The following is a 25,005-nucleotide window of genomic DNA, read 5'->3' on the forward strand; positions in this document are numbered from 1 at the left end:
TTTGGAGACTTTGAATTTGGAAAGAGGTGGAATGCTTTACCTGGTGCTTAATAGGCTATTCTAGTAGGAATGTGGAAGACTCTGTTACTGAGAATGATTTGAACTGTGCAGTCCTGACTCAAAGAGATTTCAGTAAAGAAGAATTTCAGTATTTGGCCTAGAGACTGTTTTTTGTGGTATTTTGGTGAAGAACATGGCTGCTTTCTGCCCTTGTCTGAAGAGTCTACCTGAGTCTAAGGTAAAGAGATTTATGTTAATTGCATTGACAAAAGAAGTCTCAGAAATGCCCATCAGAGACTTTGTTCTCTGGTTAGGTCTCATGAAGGGCGTTTTGAACAAGTGTAGCAAGCTTACAAGGAAAACCATAAAATGTATGGTTCAAGTATTAAAGGGGCAGCAGGAAGTAGAATTGAACTGAGTCCTGTGTTCTAGGAGACAATAGATTAAGGGAGCGGGACTTTGGGGCAAGATCCCACCCAGCTAAGTTTAGGTCCAGGCATGGAGCTACATACCCTTAATTCCAGGTGAGAAAACTAAGCAGATCTCTTGAGTTCAAGGCCAGCCTGGGACAGACCAAGTTGTAGGTGAAGAAAAGCTTGAGTCTAGGTATGGTGATACATGCCTTTAATCCCAGGAGACAGAGGCATGCAGATCTCTGAGTTCAAGGTCAATCTACAGAGCAAGTCCCAGGTCGGCCAAGCCTAGGCAGTGAGGGAGTTGGAAAGCAGAAAGCTGGAAATAAACAAGGGTGATCATGTTCCAGCCCCAGTAAGCAGCAGAGCCCGGCAGCCTTGGCCTTGTGACTCTGGCTTTAAAGTCCAGAATAGATACTGGGGACAAATGATGCTGGTTAGCTGGAGCTAAGAAAATAGTGGTGATTAAGAAGAGACCAGCATCACTGAGGTGAAATCTTCTGGGAAGTGTTTTCTGAGAACACACTGTGTTCCAGAGATAGCCAAGGTTGTACCCCATGCTGCAGCTGGACTTGGTAATGTGTAAGAGTCACCCAGGTGGTACTGGTTTTGAAGGCATGAAGAGGTCATGGAGAACAGCTGAGGCTGGGGACTGTGAGAGGCCAGGGAAGGGCATTGGTTAAGATGCAGCCTCAGTTGTAGTTGAGGCCTAGGACTGAAGGGGTCATGCATTTGGAGTTGAGGCCTGGCAACATGAAGAAAGCCTGTGAGAGGCTATTGGTGAAGCCTAGTTGCAGCGGAAGACCCCAGTGTATTGGAGATGCCAGTGCCATGGGATGATCACCAAGAACAGCAGAGGTAGTGGAGTGGGTCAACCTGAGCTTAGAGTGCTACAGAGGGCAGAGCTGGAGGAGCCCAGAAGATCATGTGGTGTGGGTCTCAGATATTGAAACAAGAAGCTGTAACAATGAAGTTGCCTTGCAGACCCAACATGTTCTACACGCCAGAGTCGTGGGCTATCTTCTGAGGAAAGCTGCTGATGGAGTGGAACCAGCCCAGTGGAAAGAACTTTGTTGCAGTCCACAAGGATGAAAAAGGAGTTGGAGGTCTGAAGAGCACTGTGACATCAGACATGGAGAGGTTGAGTTAGGAGTCTGCCCAGCTGGTTTCCTGTCTTGCTTTGGGGATTACAGTTAAGTGATTGGATGAATTTCAGAAAAGATGTTGAACTCTGGACTTTTAACACTGTTGAGACTGCTATAGACTTTTGGGGGCTTCTGAAGTTGGAATAAATGTATTTTGCATTGTGCTATGTTTAGGTATGGCCCCCATAGACTCATGTGTTTGAAAAAACCTATGGAGGCCGGGGAGTAGAATGTGCTGGTTTGTATATGCTCCGCCCAGGGAGTAGCACTTTTAGAGGTGTGGCCTTGTTGGAATAGGTGTGTGCTTTAAGACCCTGATCCTAGCTGCCTGTAAGCCAGTCTTCTCCTGTATGCTTTCTAGACAAAATCAAGAATTCTTGGCTCCTACTGCATCAAGCCTGCCTGGATACTGCCATGTACCCACTTTAATGATATCAAACTGAACCTCTGAACATGTAAGCCAGCCCCAATTAAATGTTGTCCTTGATAAGAGTTACTTTGGTCATGGCATCTGTTTACGGCACACACATTCCAGAGTGGCCCTTACACACATTTCCAACTCCAATATTGCATGACAGGAGAAAGCATGAGAGCTGGTGGGTGAGAAATGTGGTCCTATGTCCTATTAGTGGTGTTTTCTGTATAACCAGGAAGAGGTTGTGAAACAAAGGTCAGGATTTTGAGGAGGAATACTTACATGCTTTCTTTCTGTAGCCTTCAGAGATTTGGCAGCATAGTAAAAAAGCTGTGTTCCACACAAGGCTGCCCAATACTTTGTCCAAGATGCTACCTGGGGAGGATAAACACACAGGTAACTACTGAGAGAGTTTGACTTCCACTTCTTTGGGACAGCACTGTACTTTTGCTTTAGCTACTGGAGTTGTGGGTTCAGAGGCAGGTTACAACACTTCTAATGTCTGCACCTCAGATATCCCCATTGTGTTCAGTGAGCAAACTTTAGTGGTAGATCCAGCGATTGATTCTTCAAGACTCTGTAACCTTTAGGGAGACAGTACAGTGCTTGCTTGGTGTGCACACATGAGGACCTGCGTCAGAACCCTAGCATGTAAAAGCTGGGTGTATCTGGTGGCAGACACAGGGAAGTGGATTGCTGGCCATCCAGTGTAGCAGTGACCTACACTTGTACCTTGTAGTCCAGTGAGCCCTGTCTCAAAAAATAAGGGGGAGTGATGGGGAACACCTGATACTGGCCACCTGCATGCAGAATTGTGCAACTGTATGCACACGAGTACGAAAAAGTACAAACTCACGAACATGTACATACACAGACACATTTCCCACCCAGCCTACATCCCACTCTATCTAGGCAAGCACTCTATCTAGTCTCACACTTTCACTCCACACCCTCACCTTCTCCTGATGAATCCGAACCTCTAACTGTATCTGGCTACTTGGCACCACATAAGAGCAGAGTATCGTGGGGGGAAGCACAGTTATGCCAACTGGTAAGAGTGTGTCTACCAGTTTCTTAATATTTTTTCTTTTTAATTTTTTTACTCTTTTACTTAAGACATTGTATTCTTTCTCTACAGACAACTATTAAGATACCCACTCCTCAAAGTTTTATTACACTCCCTACTATGTCACTCTGTAATTCCTGCACAAAATAAAGTCTGGCTTAAAGGAAAAGCTCATGTTCCCAGCACACACTCTCTGCCTCACAGAACCACAAAATCGGCCTTTCTCTCGTTACGAGAATCTCAGCAAATCCGAATCTATTTAAAGACAAACTCAATTTTTTCTTTTCCTTTTCTCTCTTCTCTCTCTCTTTTTCTTTCTTCTGAGGTAGGATTTCTCTGTGTAGCCCTGGCTGTCTGGAAACTCAATTCTGCAGACCAGGCTGGGCTTGAACTCAGAGATCCTCCTGTCTTTGCCTCCCAAGTGCTGGGATTAAAGGCATGCGTCACCACTGCCCAATATGAAAGACTTTTTTCAGGAGTAAACCTAATGTCGTTCATATTTTATTCAAAGAGGTTTGCTGAGGTAGAAACAGTGTGTAGACCAGGCTCTGGGATTGAAGGCATCTACCACCACACCCAGCTTATTACTGTTATCTCTTAATAACAGGGTTCATTAAAAAATAATTTTGGATAAGAATAACCTCAGAAGTTTAAGAGAAGTGAAGGATTATTTGGTTTAAGTATGCTTAAAATGTGATTTAGCTGCAACCTATATGGCAGATTTAGTACTTTAAGAAACAGAGCAAGGGAATCTGGAAGCTTAGAGCCCTGGCCCCTCTGCCTTTTGTCTTCATTTCCTGTGAGCCAATAATTTAAATAACACTTTGAGGTTGGCCCAAGTCAACAGGGAAAAAGACAGTAACCACCTGGGTCAGAATAAAAACCGTAACAGGGCCGCAGAACTTAGCACAATTGACTCCATGGTGGAATATCACTCAGGCTTTCTGTTGGATGAAACCCATATCCAAGCAGTCTTCTTTCCTGAATACCCCTAACGACAACCAAGTACACTTCCTGTCTATGTGCTCACCCTCCTGATTAAGAACAGTTTTCCTTGTCCAGGATTAAAGCGGGGTTAGGGGGGTGGGGGTGGAGAGAAGAAAAAGGAAAATGTATCAGTTAAATGACTCAAGAAATGAATCTTACTGTGGGTTTTTTGCCTTCTTTTAACAAGGTTTTCCTCCTGAGAACGCCTTGAATAGTAACAGCCCCTGGGTACAGGTGCACCGCCAAGTCTTCCGACTCTGCAGAACTGTAACAACGAGACCAACACCAAGTGGTAAGAGTGAGTCTGCCTCGGTCACCCAGAGGGCCCTAAATAATCCAATCATTCTCACATTTAACCTCTAGGACTTTATTGAGAGCTGGTAAGATACTGAGGATCTTAAAGACTTACTGATTTGAAAGTTTTAAGCTGTCATAAAGGTTAATTAGGAAGTTATTAAGGCCAGCAGATGTTTTATCACACTTCAATACATATTTCAACAAATGCAATTAAGAGAGAAGGTAGCAATTTACTTTGATTAGTTAAAATTTTAAGGTAATTTTTTTTTGTTAACATGCCACAGTACATCACTGTGGTAAACCATCAGAAACTATTGGCAAGAGAGACAAGGGTTTTGTTACAAGTATTTAAGTACAAAACAGAAAAATAACAAGCTAAAACAAACAAAAGCAAAAACAACCTCCCCAAGAAACCCCAGAAAACTCACACTTCCTTTTAAAGCATTGAAATAAAACTAACTGTGCCAATCACCTGCTTTTAGAAACTGGCTTTCTCTAGGAAATTTTTAGTGACATTCAGAAGCTACCAGTGCTTAGTGCTTAGTGTTTGATTTTGGTCTATCTCTAACAGAGAAAAACCTCACACTCAGGATTCCCTTTTCATATGTTAGGAATCATTTTAATGTCTTTCCTCAGTTGATTTAAGAGCCTATATTTAAAACATGATTTAAATGCGAATCTCTGGTGATGTGTTGTGAGATGTACAACTCTTAAAACAGCCAAGAATGTAGAAGCTCACTTTTCTTTATGATTATTTAGGTGTCTTCAAAGTGACAACCTAGAAATTTCATGCTCCAGCTGTTTATAGGGAGGGGACACTCGAGATGAGATACCATCAAGCTGACAGGGCTTGCTTCTCAGAGTTCCTATGGTGCTGTTCTGAGGTGGCTTTTTGTTACTACTGTCCCCGCCCCAATGCATCTACCATCAGCTAGATACCAGCATGCTACCCACAGCTAGAATAGCTCAGAGAGGCCCAGCTAAATAGAAAACTCAGTAAAATAAGTGCTTTGATTTCAACTGATTGAAAAATTGATTTTTTACATAGCTCATAATTAGCAGCATTAGAAGGTGTGTCATTAAAGAACAAACAACTTTGCAGCATTTTAAAATGTGACATAAAATGCACTTTTTAATAATTAGCCCCGTGACTGAGAAAGAATACTTCAGATTTAAACTGCATTAAATCTTGGAAAGAAAGTTTTTGTGGGCAATTTGTTTAGTTTTAAAACCAATTAGCTGAGGAAGAAGAGAAAAAATGTCAGACCACACCCATATGAGCCAGCCACCAACAGCAGAAGGGAGTTCTATGGCCCCTGATGCAGGGGATTGTACCTGCTGGCCTTCATGTGGCTTCGATAGCCATTTCGTGGCATTCTTGTCACCGGGCCGAGAGAATGGTATAATCTGTTCCTGTTGGATTCCATTATAAATTGTATACATTACACATATTTTTATTCATAGGATATCATCAATACCTAGTATAGTATTCTAGTTTCCTATGTCATCTAGTTTTCTACATTAATCCTTAAAAAGAGCAAGACAGGGTTCTTTTGTAAGACATGCAACACATTTAAATTTTTCCATTGCTTCTAGAAACACAGGTCTAAAGTACATGCTCTATTATACGGTTACACATGCACTCGTTTTCATACATCTGTCAAAAGGCTAAGAACTATTTATGGCCAAATAACATGGAACCCTGAAGAGTGCTCCTAAGCCCTTTGTTCTTCTTGGATTCCAGTTTAAACATGACATATAGACACGCATAAGTAATTCATTTTATTATATGTCCCTCTGAAGACACCTAAAAGTAGTGTGGCTTATAAACTTAAAGTAAATGAGGAAAAGCTCTTATTATAACTCAAAGTAAACTAGTAGAGACAAACTAAGGAGTAAATGTAGGTAGTTTTTAATTTCCTATCAACTGACAAGGCCAATAAATGATAAGAACGGTATGAACCAGCATTCATCCCAGGTCATGGCGTACTTGATACAGGAAATATACCCAGAAACAATGGTATTTCTCTGTTTGGGAAAGTTGGGAAGTCAAAGGCATGTGATATATGATACTTGAAGTAAAAACTACTATGGAATTTGATGTGTCTCTAGGGAATAAGAGGAGAAAACTGTGGCTAAAATACAGAGAACGATTCAGAAACTGAAGGTATAGCTCATGTTACTGTGTGTGCGCGCGCGTGTGTGTGTATCTATCTCAATACTACTGTCGACATCTTTCTGGGCTGCATTTTTTAGCTGTTTTCAAAATGTTTCAGATGAGGAGCCACTGCTTTAAATTGGCACAAGTACAGACACGTTAGTGGCAAATGTGTGTAAAACAAACTATTATACAAGAAAATCACTGTTTTGAGGTATGAGCGTTAAGACCTTAGAAACTGCCTTCCCAGGTCCCTGCGGGGATGAGAGCACACTAATGCAACAGCATACTGAGCCGTGTATATCAGTTTGAGCACCCTAAGAAACAACTGCTAGCTAATACTGTTAGCCTAGAAATTATAATAGACATCTTAACCAAGACTTATGCTCTGCTTTTTCCTGAGGGAAAGACACTTTTTACAAATTCAGAGAACAAGCCCAATGTAATTGTTATGTTTTCTCCGTTTCAGGTAAACTCAAATTAAAAGAAAGTAAGTGGGAGCTGGAGAGATGGCTCAGTGTTAAGAGCACTGTCTGCTCTTGCAGAGGACCTAGGTTCAATTCCCAGCACCCACATGGTGGCTCACAACCATCTGCAATGCACTTGTAGGTGATCGGACACCTCTCTGATCTCTGCGGGTGCCAGACCTGGAAAGGGTACAGATATACAGACAGGCAAAAGTACTTATCCACACAAAATAAAAACAAACCTTAAAAAAGTAAGAAAGATGAAAGTAAAACTTCAGAAGAGAACACATAAAACCAAGTTGTTACAAATTCCCCAACAGACACAACAAAATGGGACACTCAATGTATACAAGATCAAAAAGTAGAGTGTTTAAAAGTGAAATCTTCATAACATACTCGTGAGAAATCTTTAAAGAGCAAGTTTTCAATAAGCAGTCTGAAATTAAAATGACTCAAACATAATTTCAAATGTTCTTTTTAAACATGAGTAGTATGTAATCTAAACAATGATCTAAGGGCTCAGTCTAAGGCCCTAGGTCCAATCCTTAGTACTACATAACAAATACCAACTCCCCCCGCCCCCATCTCTTCACTGCACTCCCTGCTTACAAGTTCAGATCTTGGTTTACACATAAAAGTGGAGCAACTCTTTCTGCCACATCAAATGTCTAGAGCCTCAGGATACTGAGGTACTGGCACAAGACTTCAAATGGGTGTTAGGTAAACAACTATTGGAATAACTTTTCATTAGCCTCAGGGAGACCTTCTATTTCATCTCCACCCAGATGACACAGTTTATAGCTTAAAGGTAAGGAAGGAGAAGGCAACATGGCCTCGCTGCAGTTAAGTACAGCACTGTACTACACAGACTTTTATGTCAAACATCAGTCTTGTAATTGTAAGTTAGCTGTCATTCTGTCCTTAGGAAAGCGACAAAGTGATAAATAAATGTCTTATCATTAAATTACCCAGACCTAAGGAAATAATCTCATTTTGCAATATGGAAGTTAATTATGGTTATTTAAAAATTTTTATTAAAAAATCTACATTACAATTTCAAAAATTCAAAAACACATGTAAAGACACCAAATAAACACATGTAAAGATCCCCAATGGCCATTCTCAGGTACAATTCCAGACTTGAATGTCAACTTGTCAATTTTTCTGACCAGTAAAACACTTAGTTGCTTAGTGATATGTAACATGCACTTCTTCAAATTCAAATTCATGTGTTCTTTAAGACAGACCAAATACGTTTGAAGCAGTTTTAGTGAATCATTTCTCCTACCTTTCAAAAGCTGGCCATGAGGTTTCTTCGCTTAGTTCAGAACCATCACTGCTCCCTAAAACCAGAAGTTGTTCTATTATTGTTATATAAGTGATTTTTCCATAAATAAAATTATATTTCAAAAATAAAATTTCTGGTGGCACACATCAATAATGTTAATAATACTAATAATAATTCTATGCTTCAAAGGTGGAGACATGAGGTTATTAAATTCAAAGACAGCTTGGGTCAAATATTATTTGTCTGAAAACAAAAACAAAGAACGACAACAAGACACAAGGGCTGGAGATGAGCCTAGTGAAGAGAGCTGGTCTACCCCCAATCAGATGAGCTCAGTGAAGAGAGCTGGTCTACCCCCAATCAGATGAGCTCAGTGAAGAGAGCTCAGTGAAGAGAGCTGGTCTACCCCCAATCAGATGAGCTCAGTGAAGAGAGCTGGTCTACCCCCAATCAGATGAGCTCAGTGAAGAGAGCTGGTCTACCCCCAATCAGATGAGCTCAGTGAAGAGAGCTGGTCTACCCCCAATCAGATGAGCTCAGTGAAGAGAGCTGGTCTACCCCCAATCAGATGAGCTCAGTGAAGAAGCTGGTCTACCCCCAATCAGATGAGCTCAGTGAAGAGAGCTGGTCTACCCCCAATCAGATGAGCCCAGTGAAGAGAGCTGGTCTACCCCCAATCAGATGAGCCTAGTGAAGAGAGCTGGTCTACCCCCAATCAGATGAGCTCAGTGAAGAGAGCTGGTCTACCCCCAATCAGATGAGCCCAGTGAAGAGAGCTGGTCTACCCCCAATCAGATGAGCCTAGTGAAGAGAGCTGGTCTACCCCCAATCAGATGAGCCTAGTGAAGAGAGCTGGTCTACCCCCAATCAGATGAGCTCAGTGAAGAGAGCTGGTCTACCTCCAATCAGATGCTCAATCTTCCACCATCAGAGTGTACAGAGCAAGCACTCTTTCTTACTAAGTTTACCCTAACTGAAATTGAAAGAAGTTCATGGCATACTAATTTCCTGTTTTGAAACCAATATACCATGATGAGGATAAACAGCCTAATGAGATTTGAAATGGAGTTCCCCAGGGCATAGCATAATCTGGAACACCACTGCGTTACAACACAGGTAAGTAGCAGGACACAGCTTGAGTCCAAGAACTTCCCACAGTGTTCTTCTAGGTCTGCCTTTGTATTATTTTCTCACGTCTCCTGGGCAAATAGTCATGGGGTATTGAGTCTTTACTTCAAATTGAGAACGTCACACTTCAGTCATTTCCTCTCAGGACTCTTTTTCAGTGCTGGGATTCAAATGCCTTGGGCGTTTTAGAGAAGTGTCATGGAGTAGAAATGGTGCCACCCTGTAAATCTACCAGTGTGTACTGGGACTGGGAGCATACACGGGCATACTCAGACCTTGTAAGGAAAACCATGCCCAAGAACTTAATGGCGACAGTAGATCAAGGAGGGGCGGCTTCCTACCCTGATTTCATGCAGAGATTATAGCCCCTTTGATAGCCCCAGCTCCCACCAACTACCTGACCATTGGGGTGTGCCTCGAGGGGCAGACAGGGAGAGGACCCTGACTCTCGAGGTGTTGGTTCACCTCTGTTCTTACTGCTGAGATGACTTACTCTACTCATTGTCTGCCTGTCCCCTGCTTCTCTATCCGGATGTCCGGCCATCTGTCTGCTCACTCGTTCATCTGGATTTGGTCGTGCCTTGTCCTTTGTCCCTGGACTCGGCTCTATAGCTCAGGTCTGATTGGTGTGTAGCCCCTCACCACAGAACCCCTGCTGGTCTGTCACCTCACTTCTGGTTTCCCAGCTGAGACTCCTTGCCTCCTTGATCCTCTGTAGCCATTCCACAACCCACCTGTGTCACATGTAGTATCTGATGTGGAATAAGAGACCCTGCGTTTGTCTTGGCTGAGTGTACCAAGAAAAGTACCATCATCTGGCAAACAGCTGCCACAAAACTGCAATCGATACCCGTGAAACCAATGTTCAATAAATCCCCCTCCCTACTCCATGGAGATTCATAAATGTTTCATCTACATTTCTGACAAGACACGCTCACAACAAAAATAAAAACTGCAGCTAAGCTAGAGGATAACTTTAACACACAGAGGGAGAAGACGAATATGCATACAGAATCCTTTTCTCAAGTAGCACACCAGATTCCACTGGAATAACAAACTTTTTAACTGGGCTGGAGGCTCGGAAGCAGGTCTGTGGTCACGGTTTGGAATTCTCAGGTAAGAGTCAGGCGCTCAGATGGTAAATCTCTACTGACACTGAGGGGCTATTTCAATATAGCTCAGCCCTTGAGCAATGTGACAAACTGAACCACAACTGAGCATACCATGGGTATACCTTTTAATTATAAAAAGAAATAGTGACCAGATAATAAAACACAGTTTAAGAAGAAAAAATGGGGGCTGGAGAAATGGCTCAGCAGTTACGACCTTATACTGCGCTTGCAGAGGTCCTGAGCTGTGTTCCCTGAATATGTGTGCTGGGCAGCTCACAAGTGCCTGAGACTCCAGCTCCAGGGCTAGCTGAGGTGTTGCCTCTGGCTTTCTGGGGCATTTGTCTGCACAAGCATCATGTACTCATAAACTGACACACATATATACACAATTAAAAACAAAGTAAAAACAGGCTGGAAAGATGTCTCAAGGTTTAAAATTAAGACTGTCCTGCTCTTTCAGAGGACCTGAGTTGGGTTTTCAGCACTCATGTTCAGAGGGTCATAACCATCTGTAACTCTACCTGCACAATATCTGACTTCATATTCTGATTCTGTGATCTGCTGGCCATGCACTCAGAAAGGCACACACCTCTGCACGGCACATACACATGCACGATTTATAAAAGTTTTAAAACAAAGAAGTAAAAAAAAAAAAAACAAACAAACAGTTTTGAATGAACAGTTTAAATAGAAAAATGCCTACGGACGAACAATAATGAAAACACAAGGGTTGGGGATTTAGCAATGGGGTTGGGGATTTAGCTCAGTGGTAGGCGCTTGCCCAGGAAGCGCAAAGGCCCTGGGTTGGTTCCCAGCTCGAAAAAAAAAAAAAAAAAAGAAAAAAAAAAAAAAAAGAAAACACAACCTATCAGAACCTCTGGGATGCAGCCAAGGCAGTCCCAAAAGGAAAACTGATAGCTAATAAGTGCTCATATTAAAAACTCTAAGAGGTAGGGCTGGAGAGATGGCTCAGCAGTTAATAGCATTGACTATTCTTTCAGGTTTAATTCCAAGCATCCATATGGCAGTTTAAAACTATCTGTATCTCCAGTTTCAGGGGATCTGAGACCCTCACAGACATACATGTAAGTAAAACACCAATGCACATAAAAAAGAAAAGAAAAAATAAATCATTAGAAAAGAGTTAACAGGGGTTGGGGATTTAGCTCAGTGGTAGAGCACTTGCCTAGCAAGCGCAAGGCCCTGGGTTCGGTCCCCGGCTCCGAAAAAAAAAATTAATAAAAAAAAAAAAAAAAGAAAGAAAAGAGTTAACAAAAAGCGCCAAGGCTCTCAATGACAAGCAGCCAACCCCAAACACAGTAAATGGCAATAAAGGATAAAGAAAAAAATTAATGAAATAGGTTAAGGGAGCAATAAACAAAATCAGTTGGTTCTTTGAGAACAGTGAGATTGACAGGCAATTTCAAAGAGGTTAAACACATAAATTAACAAAATTAGAGCTCAAAGGTTTCATTACAACATATAACAAACATTATTGGAGATTGCTATTAAGATTTATACTCTGTAAAAAGCAGGGAAACCTAGAATTTCTAAATGCCTACAATCTACCAAAACTAAACTCAGAAGATATAAATAACTCACATACCTACTACAAGCAAGGAGATTGAAGCTGTAACCAAAAGCCTCTCCTCAGATTAAAACTTCGAGATCCCCTCAGCCAGCAGAATGCTGGAGAGGATGTGCGAGCCCTCATTCATTGCTGGTGGGGTTACAAGTTACAGCCACTGTGGACAGCCGTTTGGGCATGACCCAGCTACTGCACTCCTGGGCATATACCCAGAGAATGCCACATCCTACCACAGAGGCGTCTGTACCCCCGTTTACTGATGCTTTATTCATGACAATAAGGACATGGAACCAACCTATTAATCAACAGATGAACCGACAATGAAAATCTAGCACATATATACAATTAACCACCGAGTTTTCAGGAGAATGGCCAGATCTAGAATGTGTAATACTGAGGCCATGTAATCTCATAAAGAAAAAAAAGTAAACCAACCCTGTATCTTCTCCCTCCTATGTGAACCCTAGCCTATAATATATGAATGTTAATATGTAAAAATATACATGTGGGTACATGTAACATGTAGAAAACAAGAAAGAAGACATTCAACTCTATCATGGGTTTTCCTTCTCTTTTTTGATGGTGGATAAGTGCATAAAAATAGTGACAGAAAAAATGTAAACTTTAGTGTGAGGTTCTACAGCTTGAGAATAGCTATTCCACTGGGATATATAGACTTTGGGTCTGTTTTTTTTTTTTTTTTTTTTAAATTTGCAAATTCTTTACAAAAATTATTAAAAACAAGAACAACAATAAACCACCACCAAAAGACCTTAAACCAAATTATCTACTCTAATCAGGACTTTGCACCTATGGTTCTACTACAAAATGCTCATTTAAGGTTACCAATATTGCACGTGAACATGGTTAATTTTTCATTTTCATCTTTTACTGCCTGCCTCCCCCTGACCCCAAGGTAAGAATCTGGCTTATACCTTAGATTATCCTCCAGATTGAGCCCCTCCAACATGCTGGGATTACTGCTGCACCAATCTGCTACAGTGTGGACCTAGGCTACCCTGCAGAGGGCCATGCTGTTTAAAGGCTTGGCCCTCTTGGCGGATGGTGGGGCGCTGAGGGCACTGTTCTAGAGCGGGCCTGAGGACCCCAGCCCATGCTCTGTCCGTTTCCAACTCAAGGTGGATGGTTTACTCTGTTGCATGCTTCCACCAAGACAGGCTCCTGGCTGCAGGCTCAAAAATCACAGCTGAAAGCTCATTTCAGGCATCTGAGGAAACTTACTGACAGAACGTCTGAGCTCTGTGTCACACCACATACTGACATGTGTAGAATTCCCCTCTTCTGCTCTGGGGAAATGGCTCAGTGGGAATGTACTTGCTGTCCAAGCATGAAAACCCACGTTTGGAGCCCTAGGACTCAGGTCAGCAGAGCAACACACGCCTGTAATCCCAGCACACGCAGGAAGAGGCAGGAGGATCCCGAGGTTTTGCTGCCAGTGTGTTCCAGTTTCAGTCAAAGAGTCTACCTCAAAACTTAGGTAAAGAATCACAGGGGTTGGGGATTTAGCTCAGTGGTAGAGCGCTTGCCTAGGAAGCGCAAGGCCCTGGGTTGATCCCCAGCTCAAAAAAAAGAACCAAAAAAAAAAAAAAAAAAAAAAGAATCACAGAGGAGGACACCCCAGGACAGCCTCACCCCCGCACGCACACATACACGTACATGTACACGCACGCACGCACGCACGCACGCACACGCACACACACACACACACACCAACAACTCCCTCTTCGTTAATAGCACATCTGGTTTCTCTCCTTCACAGCTTCCTTTGTTAGTTCATCATCTATTCAAAGTAACTTCTATAAACCTCTGTATGTGAGGACATCCTTACTTATTATACTACATCTGAGTCAACTAAACAAGTCTTACAGTCTGAGCGATTGCTGTTCTTCATATAGCTGCAGACCTGACACTACCCAAAGTGAGCTCCAGATCCACATATCCAGTGACCTGACGTCTCTATAAACGACAGAGTAATTTCAAAATAAAATTCTCAATTTGCAAAATTCATCTGCCCTTTCAATATGTATGCCGGCAGTCAGCATTGGTTCTCTCAGTCCTGTGTGGTAAGATCACCACCAGCCAACTGGCTGCTTAATCCAAGTGACTTGGATTCCCACTTGACTCCTTTTCTTCACTTCCATATCCAAACTGCATACAGCTAACCAACCAATTAAAGGAGCCTACAGTCTTTTCTCAAAGTCCTTAAAAGTCTTCCATCGGAGCTAAAACTAGTAACAGTTTTCAAATAATTATCACCTATTTACCACCATCCTATATTTAATTGTACCTTTGTTTTTAACCATTTTTGTGTGTGCTTATACTAGGGCAGTGATTCTCAACCTGTGGGTCTCACCTTTTTGATGAGGGTGTCTAACGACCCTTTGCAGGGGTCACAGATCAGATGTCTACATTAAGATTCATAACAGTAGCAAAATTACAGTTAGGGAGTAGCAACAAAAATATATACAATGGAGGATTACCATGATGAGGAACTGTACTAAAGGTCACATTAGGAAGGTTGAGAGCCACTGTGCTAGAGTTAATGTTTTTGCACTGAGGTCCTTTGGTTTTGTTTTATTTTTCTTGTTCACTTTTTACTGTGCAGCAGCTGGAAGCCCCAGTGAGTGTCTCACCTATGGATATCCCACTGGAAAGTGTAGAGCTCTCGGCTTGGCCTCGTGATGGTGCGTGTGGCTCCATGACGCTATCATCCAGCAGGTGCCTTGGCCCTGCATTTGGGAACGTTGCACTCTTAAATTCTGCTGTGTTCATCTTATGAATGAAACTAGAAACAAGAGAAACATTCTTTATAACTTCCTAGGTTTCTAGTTCAGGATACAGAAGACAATCAAAACTGTTTCCAGAGTTTGTTTTGGAACAGGACCATGTCCGCCGAGAGTATGCATACCTCCTTGAGGAATCCATAGTGCAGACCTAATGATACTAAGAACTGCATTTACATATATATATAATATGAATATAACAGATTTTTATAGCTTAATTTATTACTTGTATTTGTTATGACAATTATAGCTCTTGATAAAAGGTTAAAGTTTTAACAAGAAACTTTCAGTGTATTATTACTACAGCTCTCTAAACTCCTAATTTATCTTCCTCAAATATGGACATTGCTAAGAACACTCAATTCCAAAATCAGGTGTAAGGAAAGATAATCCCTTTAGGAAAACAAGGCAGTTTTTTACTGACTCTGAAGACTGCTACCATTAACAAAAGCAATCACACAAGCACCTAACTTCTACTTAAGTAAACGGAATACAGAAGCATGTTTTACTAACAGAGTAATAAAATAAATCCATATATAAACAACTTAAAAAACTGCTGACTTGTAACCCAAGCTATGGCACTTCCTGTGTCCATGTGGAATGAGGTGCCGAGGGGACGGGGGCGTCTGTGGCAGTAAGGCTCCCTCGGCAGCACTGCTCTTCCTCCCGCCTTGTGGCGAGGCTCCTATGTCAGGACCTTAGAGTTCAAGGGGAGAAGACAGAGAAAAATCATCACAAGCTTTCTAAGGATCCTTAAAAACAAAAACAAAACCTCTCTCATAATAAAACTGTGCCTAAGTTTCAGATCCTGTTAGTTCGATTTAATTGACTTGAAGAAATACTTATTTTCCAAGCACTAAAACAAATATCCGACTATACAAAATTTTTTATCTCTCTTATGTATATTAAACAAAGGCAGTATAAATAATTCCCTACTTTATATAGAAGAAAAAGCAGGGTTGGGGATTTAGCTCAGTGGTAGAGCGCTTGCCTAGCAAGCGCAAGGCCCTGGGTTCGGTCCCCAGCTCTGAAAAAAAAAAAAAAAAAAAAAAAAAAAAAAAAAAAAAGAAGAAAAAGCGATAGGCTTCGTCTCTTAATTCAAAAACAAAATCTGGATTAAATACCTAGGTCTTCTGAATCCTAGATTCAGTGGTTTCAATTTGATACCAGGCTTTTTTATACATAGCTTTGAGTTTCACTTAAAGAAATGTGTAGGCTAGGTCAAGTGCTCAAGTTAGAGATTATCTACATTGCCTGACACTGGAATTGATTTATGTGAATAACAAACACCTCACAGTGTATAGCTTTCAAAATTCCTCCTAAATGGGCACACACCCTTAGTCTCAGCACTCGGGAGACAGCGGCCAGTGGCAGGTGGATTTCTGGGAGTTCCAGGACAGTCAGGGCTATACCGTGAGTGACAGTATGTCTAAAAAAAGTGGGCATGGAAGTGTGCACCTATAATCCCACAATGGGAAGGCTGAGACAGGAGGATGGTGAGCTAGGGGCTAGCACAAACCATACAGTAAGAGCCTGTCTTAAGAAACAAATAAGTAGGGCTGGAGGGATGGCTCAGAGGTTATAAGAACTGGCTGCTCTTCCAAAGGTCCTGAGTTCAATTCCCAGCAACCACATGGTGGCTCACAACCATCTGTAATGGGATCAGATACCCTCTTCTGGTGTGTACTCATATACATAAAATAAACCGTTAAAAAAAGAAACAAACAAGCAAAGGAATGAGAAGCACGTTTGAGAGGCACAGACCAAGTTACTTCTCCCTGCTCACAGTGCACTTCATCTAGACGCTGTCACGGAGACACTGTCACGTAGCTTATCCCCCACCGACCAACCAGGCCTTCAAGTGTTTTTAGAATCTGTACTAGGAAGCTTAGCTGAAGGTTTATACTGACAATTTTTTTTCTTTTTTCTTTTTTTTTCAGAGCTGGGGACCGAACCCAGGGCCTTCTAGCAAACGCTCTACCACTGAGCTAAATCCCCAACCCCTATACTGACAATTTTTAAAAGGTACTTTTTTGTAGCAGTGTAAGCCGTGCAAAGTCTTCACTCACTCTACAGTGTAGTTTTGTCCTCTGGGATCAGGTTCCCTGGTCTACCTTTGATAATGGACCCACTTTGGAAGCTCACTCCCCAAGCAATTGTGCACCGACCAACAGTTATGCACTAACCTGCCAGATCTTCCCTGGAGGCAGCTGAGCGCGGTGTACTCGCTCCTGGTTCTATCTTTAAGGAGAGCCTACATTCCAGAAGAGCAAAACATAAGAAACAGTGAGTAATGGAAAAATATCAAAGTCACATTTTCTTACAAAAAACACAATAGGTAGCTGGAGAGATGGCTCAGTGGTTGACAGTGTAGGGAATGACTTAGCAGACGGCACCCCCGGCACTCGTTCTGTTGAGCACACAGCCTGCCTGCTCTTCCTAGCACTGCACCCTTCACCCTTGCAGGACAGAACAGAAGAGGAGCTGGCTACATTCCAGTGATTAGCTAGAACACTGACCAGTATGAAAGCACGGCAGGGACCGGCTGCTACCTCAGGTATCAATAGTACCAAACCTCCTTCTCCTAAGAGTGAAGCCAAGTTCCAAACAAGAAGAAACCTGTTCTGTATTAAAACTAGGTACTAAATGAAGGTTTTTTTTTTCAACCTGGTTGGAAGTCATTGATGTTGTCTGTAACAGTTATGCTGGCCATAGTAAATGAAGTTGCCTAACAGAGAGAGGCCTTTGGATAAATGCCATTTCTATTAGTTAAATGTTTCTTACTTTCTTTTCACCCACCACAAAGACCACACGAAGAGGGCAGAGACGGCTCAGTGGTTAAAAACACTGGCTGATTTCCAGAGGAGCCAGGCTAGAGTCCCAGCACTCACATGGAGATGCACTACCGTCTAAGGCTCTTCTGACCTCCACCGGTACTAGGCATGTGTCATGTACCAGACTGAGTTCTTTGGGGACAAGTACACTATCTCCTTGCTTCTTTAATCTAAGCAACTAGCATAGTAACTGGCAAAAGTTTACTCTATACCAGCTAAGGTTGCTCTGGTTCTGACTACCAAGGAAAACCAAGTCAGTACAATGCACCTGCCTGCCTATAAAAATGAAGGTTGTCGCATGTCATTCTGGAAATATCTGGTCTACCTACATCTATGTCCTTCAGGAAAATGAAATTAGATTTACACCAGTGCCTTTGATCCTGACACTCAGAAGGTAAAGGCAGGTGGACCTCTGAGTTCGAGGCCAGTCTGGTCTACACGGTGAGTTCCAGGACAGCTAGAACTAGTAGACAGACCCTGTCTCAAAAACAAAACAACTAGCTTTAATTAAACAAATCAAAACTCTATCACAATCTTGCTACAGTTAGTAAAGTTTCCCTCTCTCTGTAACTGTGTACAGTTAGCTTGGCCTATTCTTTTAACAATACTTTAACTCTTTGTACATCAGTCAGCTTCTCTGGCCAGAAGAGAGAGAGTAATAAATACTTGTATCTTGAATTTTCAGGACATCAAGATAATTGATCTCATTTCCCTAGACAAAACGTGTTTATCAAATATAAATTCTACCTTAGTAACTAAATGCACAGGAAAACAGGGTAAGGATTAAGACCCAGACCATCAAACTCAAAACAGTTACAACACAGGCAGGAGGTCTATGAACCTTCAGCCTTAAAAAGCCAACCTGACCTCATATTATGTTCACGTGAGTTATTATAAACATTTTATGTAAAAGTTAAGGGAGAAATTTAAAGTGTTAGTTATATGATATGGGGAAGAAAATGGTAATAAAGGTTTCAAGCAATACAATTTTAGGTGCATTAAAAATATTTTAAGAGCTTCATATATTTAATACCAGAAGAAAACACCTTACAACTTTCCAAAAAACAATACGCAGATGAAGGGAGAAAGAAAAAAAAAAAATCAACAAATGAAACCAAAAGGAAAACAAGAAGCATCGCCCTCTCTACCGGCAGCTGTGATGTGAAGGATGCTGAGTACCGGAAATGGTTACCAGCCTAAGGGTTCCTCCTAAAGGACTGTGTGCTACAGATTAAATATGGTCCTACCACGGTACCTTAGCAACTCAGAGACAAAAAGTCTAAGTAGACCCTCAAATCATGGAAACACTTTCAAAGATGTGCCTAAAAATAACCCTCTAAGAAGGAAATTTTTTTTGTATTTTGTAAATGGCATAATTTTTTTCTGCTTAGAAAAATAAAAATTTCCTTAGGAAAACAGTCCCATTATGTAAGAAAAAAACAAAATACCAAACTCCCCAAAACCCAAAAAACAAAACCCCCAATTTTGAATGTCTGTTCTCCACAACTTAAGAATGTTAAAATGTGTTTAAAGTTTATTTGTTTTTTGAGGGAGGGTAACCTATGCAGGCCGATTCTGACCTTTCACCCCGTGGGACACGGAATCAATTGCAGATGGTCAGGCCTGCCCTCAAGCGTGTTTACCTGCTGAGCACCAGCTGGCTCAAAAGCTCCACTATTTTTAAATTAAAAGAAAAAAGAAAAAAACCAGCTGAAGTTTGTAAACTGGTCCAGTTGTATCAAGTGATTAAAAGAAACCCATGTAATTACTGCTGCCACCGTTAATGGCTCACTGGCTGGCACTAGAGTAGACTCCACACTTAGATGACTAAGCGTCAGATGAAAGGATTCAAAGGACAAAGGATGCAAACCTGAAGAAGAACCTACTTGTAATTATCGTCCTCCACAAACTTTTGTAGTTCTTCTATATACTGAACAGAGTTCAGGTATTTTTGGACATGAGGCAACATGGGAATATCTAGATAAAAGATGATAAACCATTATTCAAGGAAAGTACAGAGTAGCTGAAAACTCGAGAGAAATGTCACTGAAGGTAGCTAAGGCCATGTGGTACCAAAACTGAAATTAACTCACCATATTCACAGGACTGCTGTAAGTCAGAAATTATTCGAAGAATGTTATTCATCAAATTTGATCTTTGCTCATTTTCTAGAATGCTGCCAGTGGACGGGTACGCTGAGTCAATGTAGGTCAAGTCAGACAAATAGATACCTGCAACGGAAGCCAGACAGGCGACTTCAAGTAAATCAAGAGGGAAGGAAACTCAACCTGTGTGTTTCCCAGTATGTTTTCTTTACAGTGCATTATTAATATAACATGATCTCTTGGGGTTGAGATCTCTAGAGTTGGGGTCAGACCATACAAACCCAAGGTCCTTGTCAGGTCTCTCCATGTTGTTTTCAAGTAAAGACTGGGACTGCAATTAAAGTCCACATCAATAGGCAAAGAGGCAGAGAAGGCCATTTTAATCTCTGACACTCAGTATTTACTTGTAGTCAAGCATTACCCATTTTCCAGTTTTTATTTTATCTAAAGAACTTCCCTGAGTCTACAGACCATGCCTTCTTTCCCTAAGTTTGACAACTCTTCCCAAATATGATACATGAACGCTATTCATAACGCGGCGCTAGTATTCTTTGCCCAGAAGTTTCTCTGTAAATGTGGCAGTTATAAACTAGCTGAAGTTCCAATCTGTAAGGTTGGAAGTCACTTGAGAAGTAGGTAATGACTACACCAGTATTGCATCTATTACATATTACATAGATTACTGTATCTATCACTCTGTATCTGTAAAAAGAGAACAATACTACTGAAATAACATTTCTGAGATTTCTATAAGCAAATATGTAACAATGTGAATCATTAGCGAATAGATTTACATTTAGTCTACGTTTCCAACAGCTGACTCTGGTAACTGCAAAGCTGTTTTCCTCTTTAAAGTGATGTTACAAAGGTTTTGTAACAGTGGTCGTCTAGCCCTCAACTAAAACGCAAGGTTGTAAGATCAAATAAATATGAAAAACATTTTACAGTATCTGCCAATGGTATTGCTGGGTTTATGTGGTTGTTTCCGTAGGAGTGAGGAAATAGTGAGAAGGCCCTGGCTCTCCTGTAAGGAAGCACCTCCTAAGTTCTCAAAATATTAGAAACATGAAAAAAACAAAACACCTGAGACAAACTCGAGACTGCAAATGCCTGAGACAAACAATTAGCCTCAACAGAACCACAGCTCCTGGTGTCAGAGGGTTCACTCTGCCATCCCAACCCAAATCAGAGCTATTTTTAGGTCACTGGGAGAAACTTTCTTTGGTTTGGTTTTTCTTCTCTGTTACTGTCTTGAGTTAGCTTGTGAATCACTCAGGCAGACACAGGTCGTGCACTCCCCACTGGAAGGTCAGCCCTGGTGGTCACATCTAGTGCAGCCTGTACCATCTTGCACAGCCATCACCTCTGTCTGTCACTGACTGACTGTCCCAAGTTAAAACCAATTGTATAAACCAGCCCAATGCACACAAACTCTCTTTCTACACTATCAGCTGGGTATCACAAGCTTATCAAGGCTAGTAATTTAACGTCTCATGAACGACACAGAATTTAAGGCACTGCTACTTAGATTATTGTGTCAAATGTACCAGGAACTAGAAATAGCACTCAAATCTAGGTACTGAATGCATGTCTACACGCTGCTGACATTCTCTCTGGGCAAGAGTGAACCTGCATTACCCAGCACTCTCACTGAAAGTAACGGCAGAGAACTACCAACTTGACAATTTATACTCAGAATGATAGAGGTACAGTTCTTTCCTTCTTAGGCCCTTGAGATTAGAAATTTGTATTCCCCTATTCAGAGATTAAAAAGAAAAACAACTCAGACAGCATTTATGATCATTAAGTGGCCAAAAAAGCTTCAGCATTCTTGGAATTACCATAACACCCGTAAAACAAGGCCCATCACTACTTCCTAAAGGCAGCCTAGCCTTTCCACTCTGTTAGGTTCATGAGACATGTTTCCCAATGCCATCACTGAGAAAGCAGGGTCCACACGCAGTCTCTGCAGCTTTCTCTAACAGGATGATTGACAGCCTATGCTATACATAGTTGACCTACACAGCACTGTACTCTAATTCCTCACCTAACACTGCATTTGGCACATTATTTTGTATGTATGTGGTTTGTCCTGGGTCCAGGACTCAGTATCTGTGCAATTTAAAACGGTAATAATGATGTTGTCTGAAAAACAAGTAACTTAGGAATGCTAAAAGTATTTTATATATAAAAATTAAAAGATATTTAAGAACTATGTTTACTGGTATTAACCATAAAAAGGTAAAATTTGTAAAGAACAAAGTTTATTTCTAAGTGTACATTATCTATGAGTCTTTTTAATCAGTATAAGACAGATTATTCGCTACGGTATATATATCTGAATTTGAGTCTCTTTTTCCTTTCATTTGAGATAGGATCCAAGTAGCTCTCGCTGGCCTAGAACCCGATATGAAAGCCAGGTGTCCTCGAACTCATCTGCCTCCATACTACTGAGACCAAGAGGTGCCACCCCAGCTGGCTTGAGTCTGTTTCTTTATCCAAAACTCTGTGGCAACAGCATGCCACACCTAGAGAATTACTGGAGAAATTGTGAACAACTCCTGAGTAGATGTAAACTGTCTTCCATAGTCGAGCTGTTCCCAGTGGGTTAGGAGCTCTGCTCTACCTGATCTTGTTTCAAAAGGCATTCCTTTCACTGCATGCAAAATACATACATCTCCAGATCGTGCCTTCTTTGTTAAGGGCCAAGCAGCAGGAGCCCTAAGACGGGAACGCGGAGTGATAGGCAAGCCAACTCCCAAAGCACATGTCAGCCACAAACCCTGGCTGCTCGTCACAGGGCACTGGGGTTTACCGCACATGGGCAAGCATTCACCTTTGCTCTGCCACCAGCTCCCAGTGGCTTTCGAGCACAGGACCAGCCCGATGGACAGCAGCTACACATTCTTATGCTAGGGCACCGCGGTGCACTCTACAGCTTCTGAGAGGCTGCATCATGACATCGAGAGTCTTCTGATGTTACTTTCTCAGTTATGCTAAACCTTAGTCAGCCATCCGTGGTTCCCTCTCACTCCCAACTGTATAAAACAGTGCGATGTCTCAGCGCCTAGAGTTTACTGTTCTGACTCGCACTTGGATCATGATGTGCACTTTTACATACCAATACACAAAAGGATGAAAACAACGTTGAAATAAAGTATAATCAAGACATATTCTTAGGTATATTTACCATTAAATTCAGATGTCTTAGCATTAGCAAACAAAGTCCCTACATCACGGTACTGAGAACTATCTTTAGTCAATGTCACAATTCACGACTCCTCATCGGAACACTGTAAGTATCCGTTGGCCTTCACCTACCACCTCATCACTGCAGCAGCTTCTCTTTTTGCATTGCCGTCTCTGCAGTGGTCGGTCAGACCGGGCCTTTGCACACTAGGCAAACACTCACCACTGAGCTAAGTCTTCCCCCTCTTTGCAGCAGTGTAATTAATTACCTCACTCTCCTTGACTGTTCCTAGTTTCAGCTTTCCGAGCTCCTCGTCCTCTGAAGCTCCTTTTACTTTTCTCCGCTGCCTGTCATCCACCTCGCTCTATAGCATGTTCTCTGGATTTCCTTAGTTCTGCTTTTCAGGATTTTGCACAGAACTGATCTCCATGAAACAAGCCAAATCAAGTATTATGTGTTTCTAAATTCTGTCACTCCAATTTTTTAAAAATGTTGGTTAGTAGTAGAAATTGTTCGAGTTAGAAAGCTAAGTAATTCCCAAACTACAAGGTTCAGAGGAACCATCTCCCATCTCACTCAATCTGAGATGTAGTAGTCAGCGAAACCCCACTCGGCAACTGTGAACACAAACCAGAGGTTAGAAGCTACCATCTTATCTGTCCCCATGAAAATCTGAAAAGGGTCCTGGAAAACTGATCACTTGCTTTCTCTAAAAGAACAAAACAAAACAAAACAAAACACAAAAATAGACGGCAACAGTACAGCCTCATAGTCCCCCATGGCCACAGTGAGGCGCTGCTGACACAGTGACCAGCAGTAGTCATCAGCATTTTTCTGTTAGATTCTAGTTTACTTATTTATTATTTATAGTTTGCAGCCCATTATAGATATTTAAATATGCCAGAGGAGTTCTAAGAAGTGCTTCTATGAAGGCGGTAACGACCTTGCCGAGTGAGTAAGATGTGAATGTGCTAGTCTGAAGTCCTACAGGACAACGGGACTAGCTGGAGCAGTAAGGGGGGAACACACACAGCATGTGTCGTAGGAGGAGCCCCAGGGGCTCATTCAGAAGCATCGTTCAGCAACTACCTAAGTCAGGAAGACTGACTGACTTACCACGATGCTCTAGGGTAAGGGTTAAAAACTCCAACACTACTTGTCACTGAGCACTCAGCCCAGCTATTGAAGATGCGGAAATTTGGGTTTCCTTAGCTATTGAGTTACTAAATATTTCTTGTTTCATGAAAAGTCATAGTTATTTAACCCGTACTCTTTTGCTCTTCGGAACTTATTTTCACAGGAGAAAATGGTGGGCCAGAAGAGGTGGTGACCCATCTGAAGTGCACAGTCAACGGGGAGTAAAGATCTTTGGATCTTTTTTTTCCCCCCATTAATTCAGGGTTGTGTTTGTTTTTAAATGATAACAACCAACTAATGACATCATTTTGACAAGTGGCATTGTGCTGGCTAGCTTTCTGCCAACTTGACACAAGCTAGAGGAGAAGCCTCAATTGAGAAAATGCCTCCATGAGATCCAGCTGCAGGCAAGCCCATAGGACATTTTCTTATTTAGTGACTGATGTGAGAGAGCCCAGTCACCCATGGGCTGGGTCCTGGGTGCTATGAAAGCAGGCTGAGCAAGCCAGTAAGCAGCATCCTCCATGGCCTCTGCCTCAGCTCCTGCCTCCAGGTTCCTGCCCGGACTTCCTTTGATGATGGACAGTGGTGTGGAAGCGTGAGCCACACAAACCCTTTCCTTCCCAAGTAGTCCTGGTCATGGTGCTTCTTCACAGCCACAGTGAGGAACAGGCATAACTTCACAGGCAAGGATTGCTTATCTCAGAGCTTACGATCAGAAAAAGTATTAATTATATAACACAGAACTCGGGATTTTTTTCACTAGATTTACCAGTTTCACTTGTTTTAGGTGATTACATATAAAGACAACTTGTGTGTGTGTGTGAGTCAGGAGTCAGGGTCTCATTTACTAGTCCTGGCTGGACTGGAG

The 25,005-nt window shown here is 41.8% G+C and overlaps 1 protein-coding gene across 3 annotated transcripts in view; it reads right to left on the reverse strand.

The window, feature by feature from the left end:
* The window catches only part of Ralgps2 (Ral GEF with PH domain and SH3 binding motif 2), a 126,739-nt gene that overhangs the window by 11,066 nt on the left and 90,668 nt on the right, over nt 1–25,005 (reverse strand). For 2 of the 3 annotated variants that reach the window (XM_032915575.1, XM_032915576.1), the window contains exons 9-17: nt 19,796–19,933; nt 19,589–19,679; nt 17,055–17,122; nt 15,430–15,565; nt 14,719–14,870; nt 8,237–8,291; nt 5,659–5,736; nt 4,186–4,291; nt 2,256–2,348 (exon numbers count right to left, since the gene is read on the reverse strand). In XM_032915575.1, coding sequence (XP_032771466.1) covers nt 2,256–2,348; nt 4,186–4,291; nt 5,659–5,736; nt 8,237–8,291; nt 14,719–14,870; nt 15,430–15,565; nt 17,055–17,122; nt 19,589–19,679; nt 19,796–19,933 — 917 coding nt within the window. The remainder of the gene's footprint in view (nt 1–2,255; nt 2,349–4,185; nt 4,292–5,658; nt 5,737–8,236; nt 8,292–14,718; nt 14,871–15,429; nt 15,566–17,054; nt 17,123–19,588; nt 19,680–19,795; nt 19,934–25,005) is intronic. The other variant, XM_032915577.1, reaches the window with a different exon arrangement.

This window comes from Rattus rattus, chromosome 10, assembly GCF_011064425.1.
Source record: "Rattus rattus isolate New Zealand chromosome 10, Rrattus_CSIRO_v1, whole genome shotgun sequence".
Classification (NCBI taxonomy): Eukaryota; Metazoa; Chordata; class Mammalia; order Rodentia; family Muridae; genus Rattus; species Rattus rattus.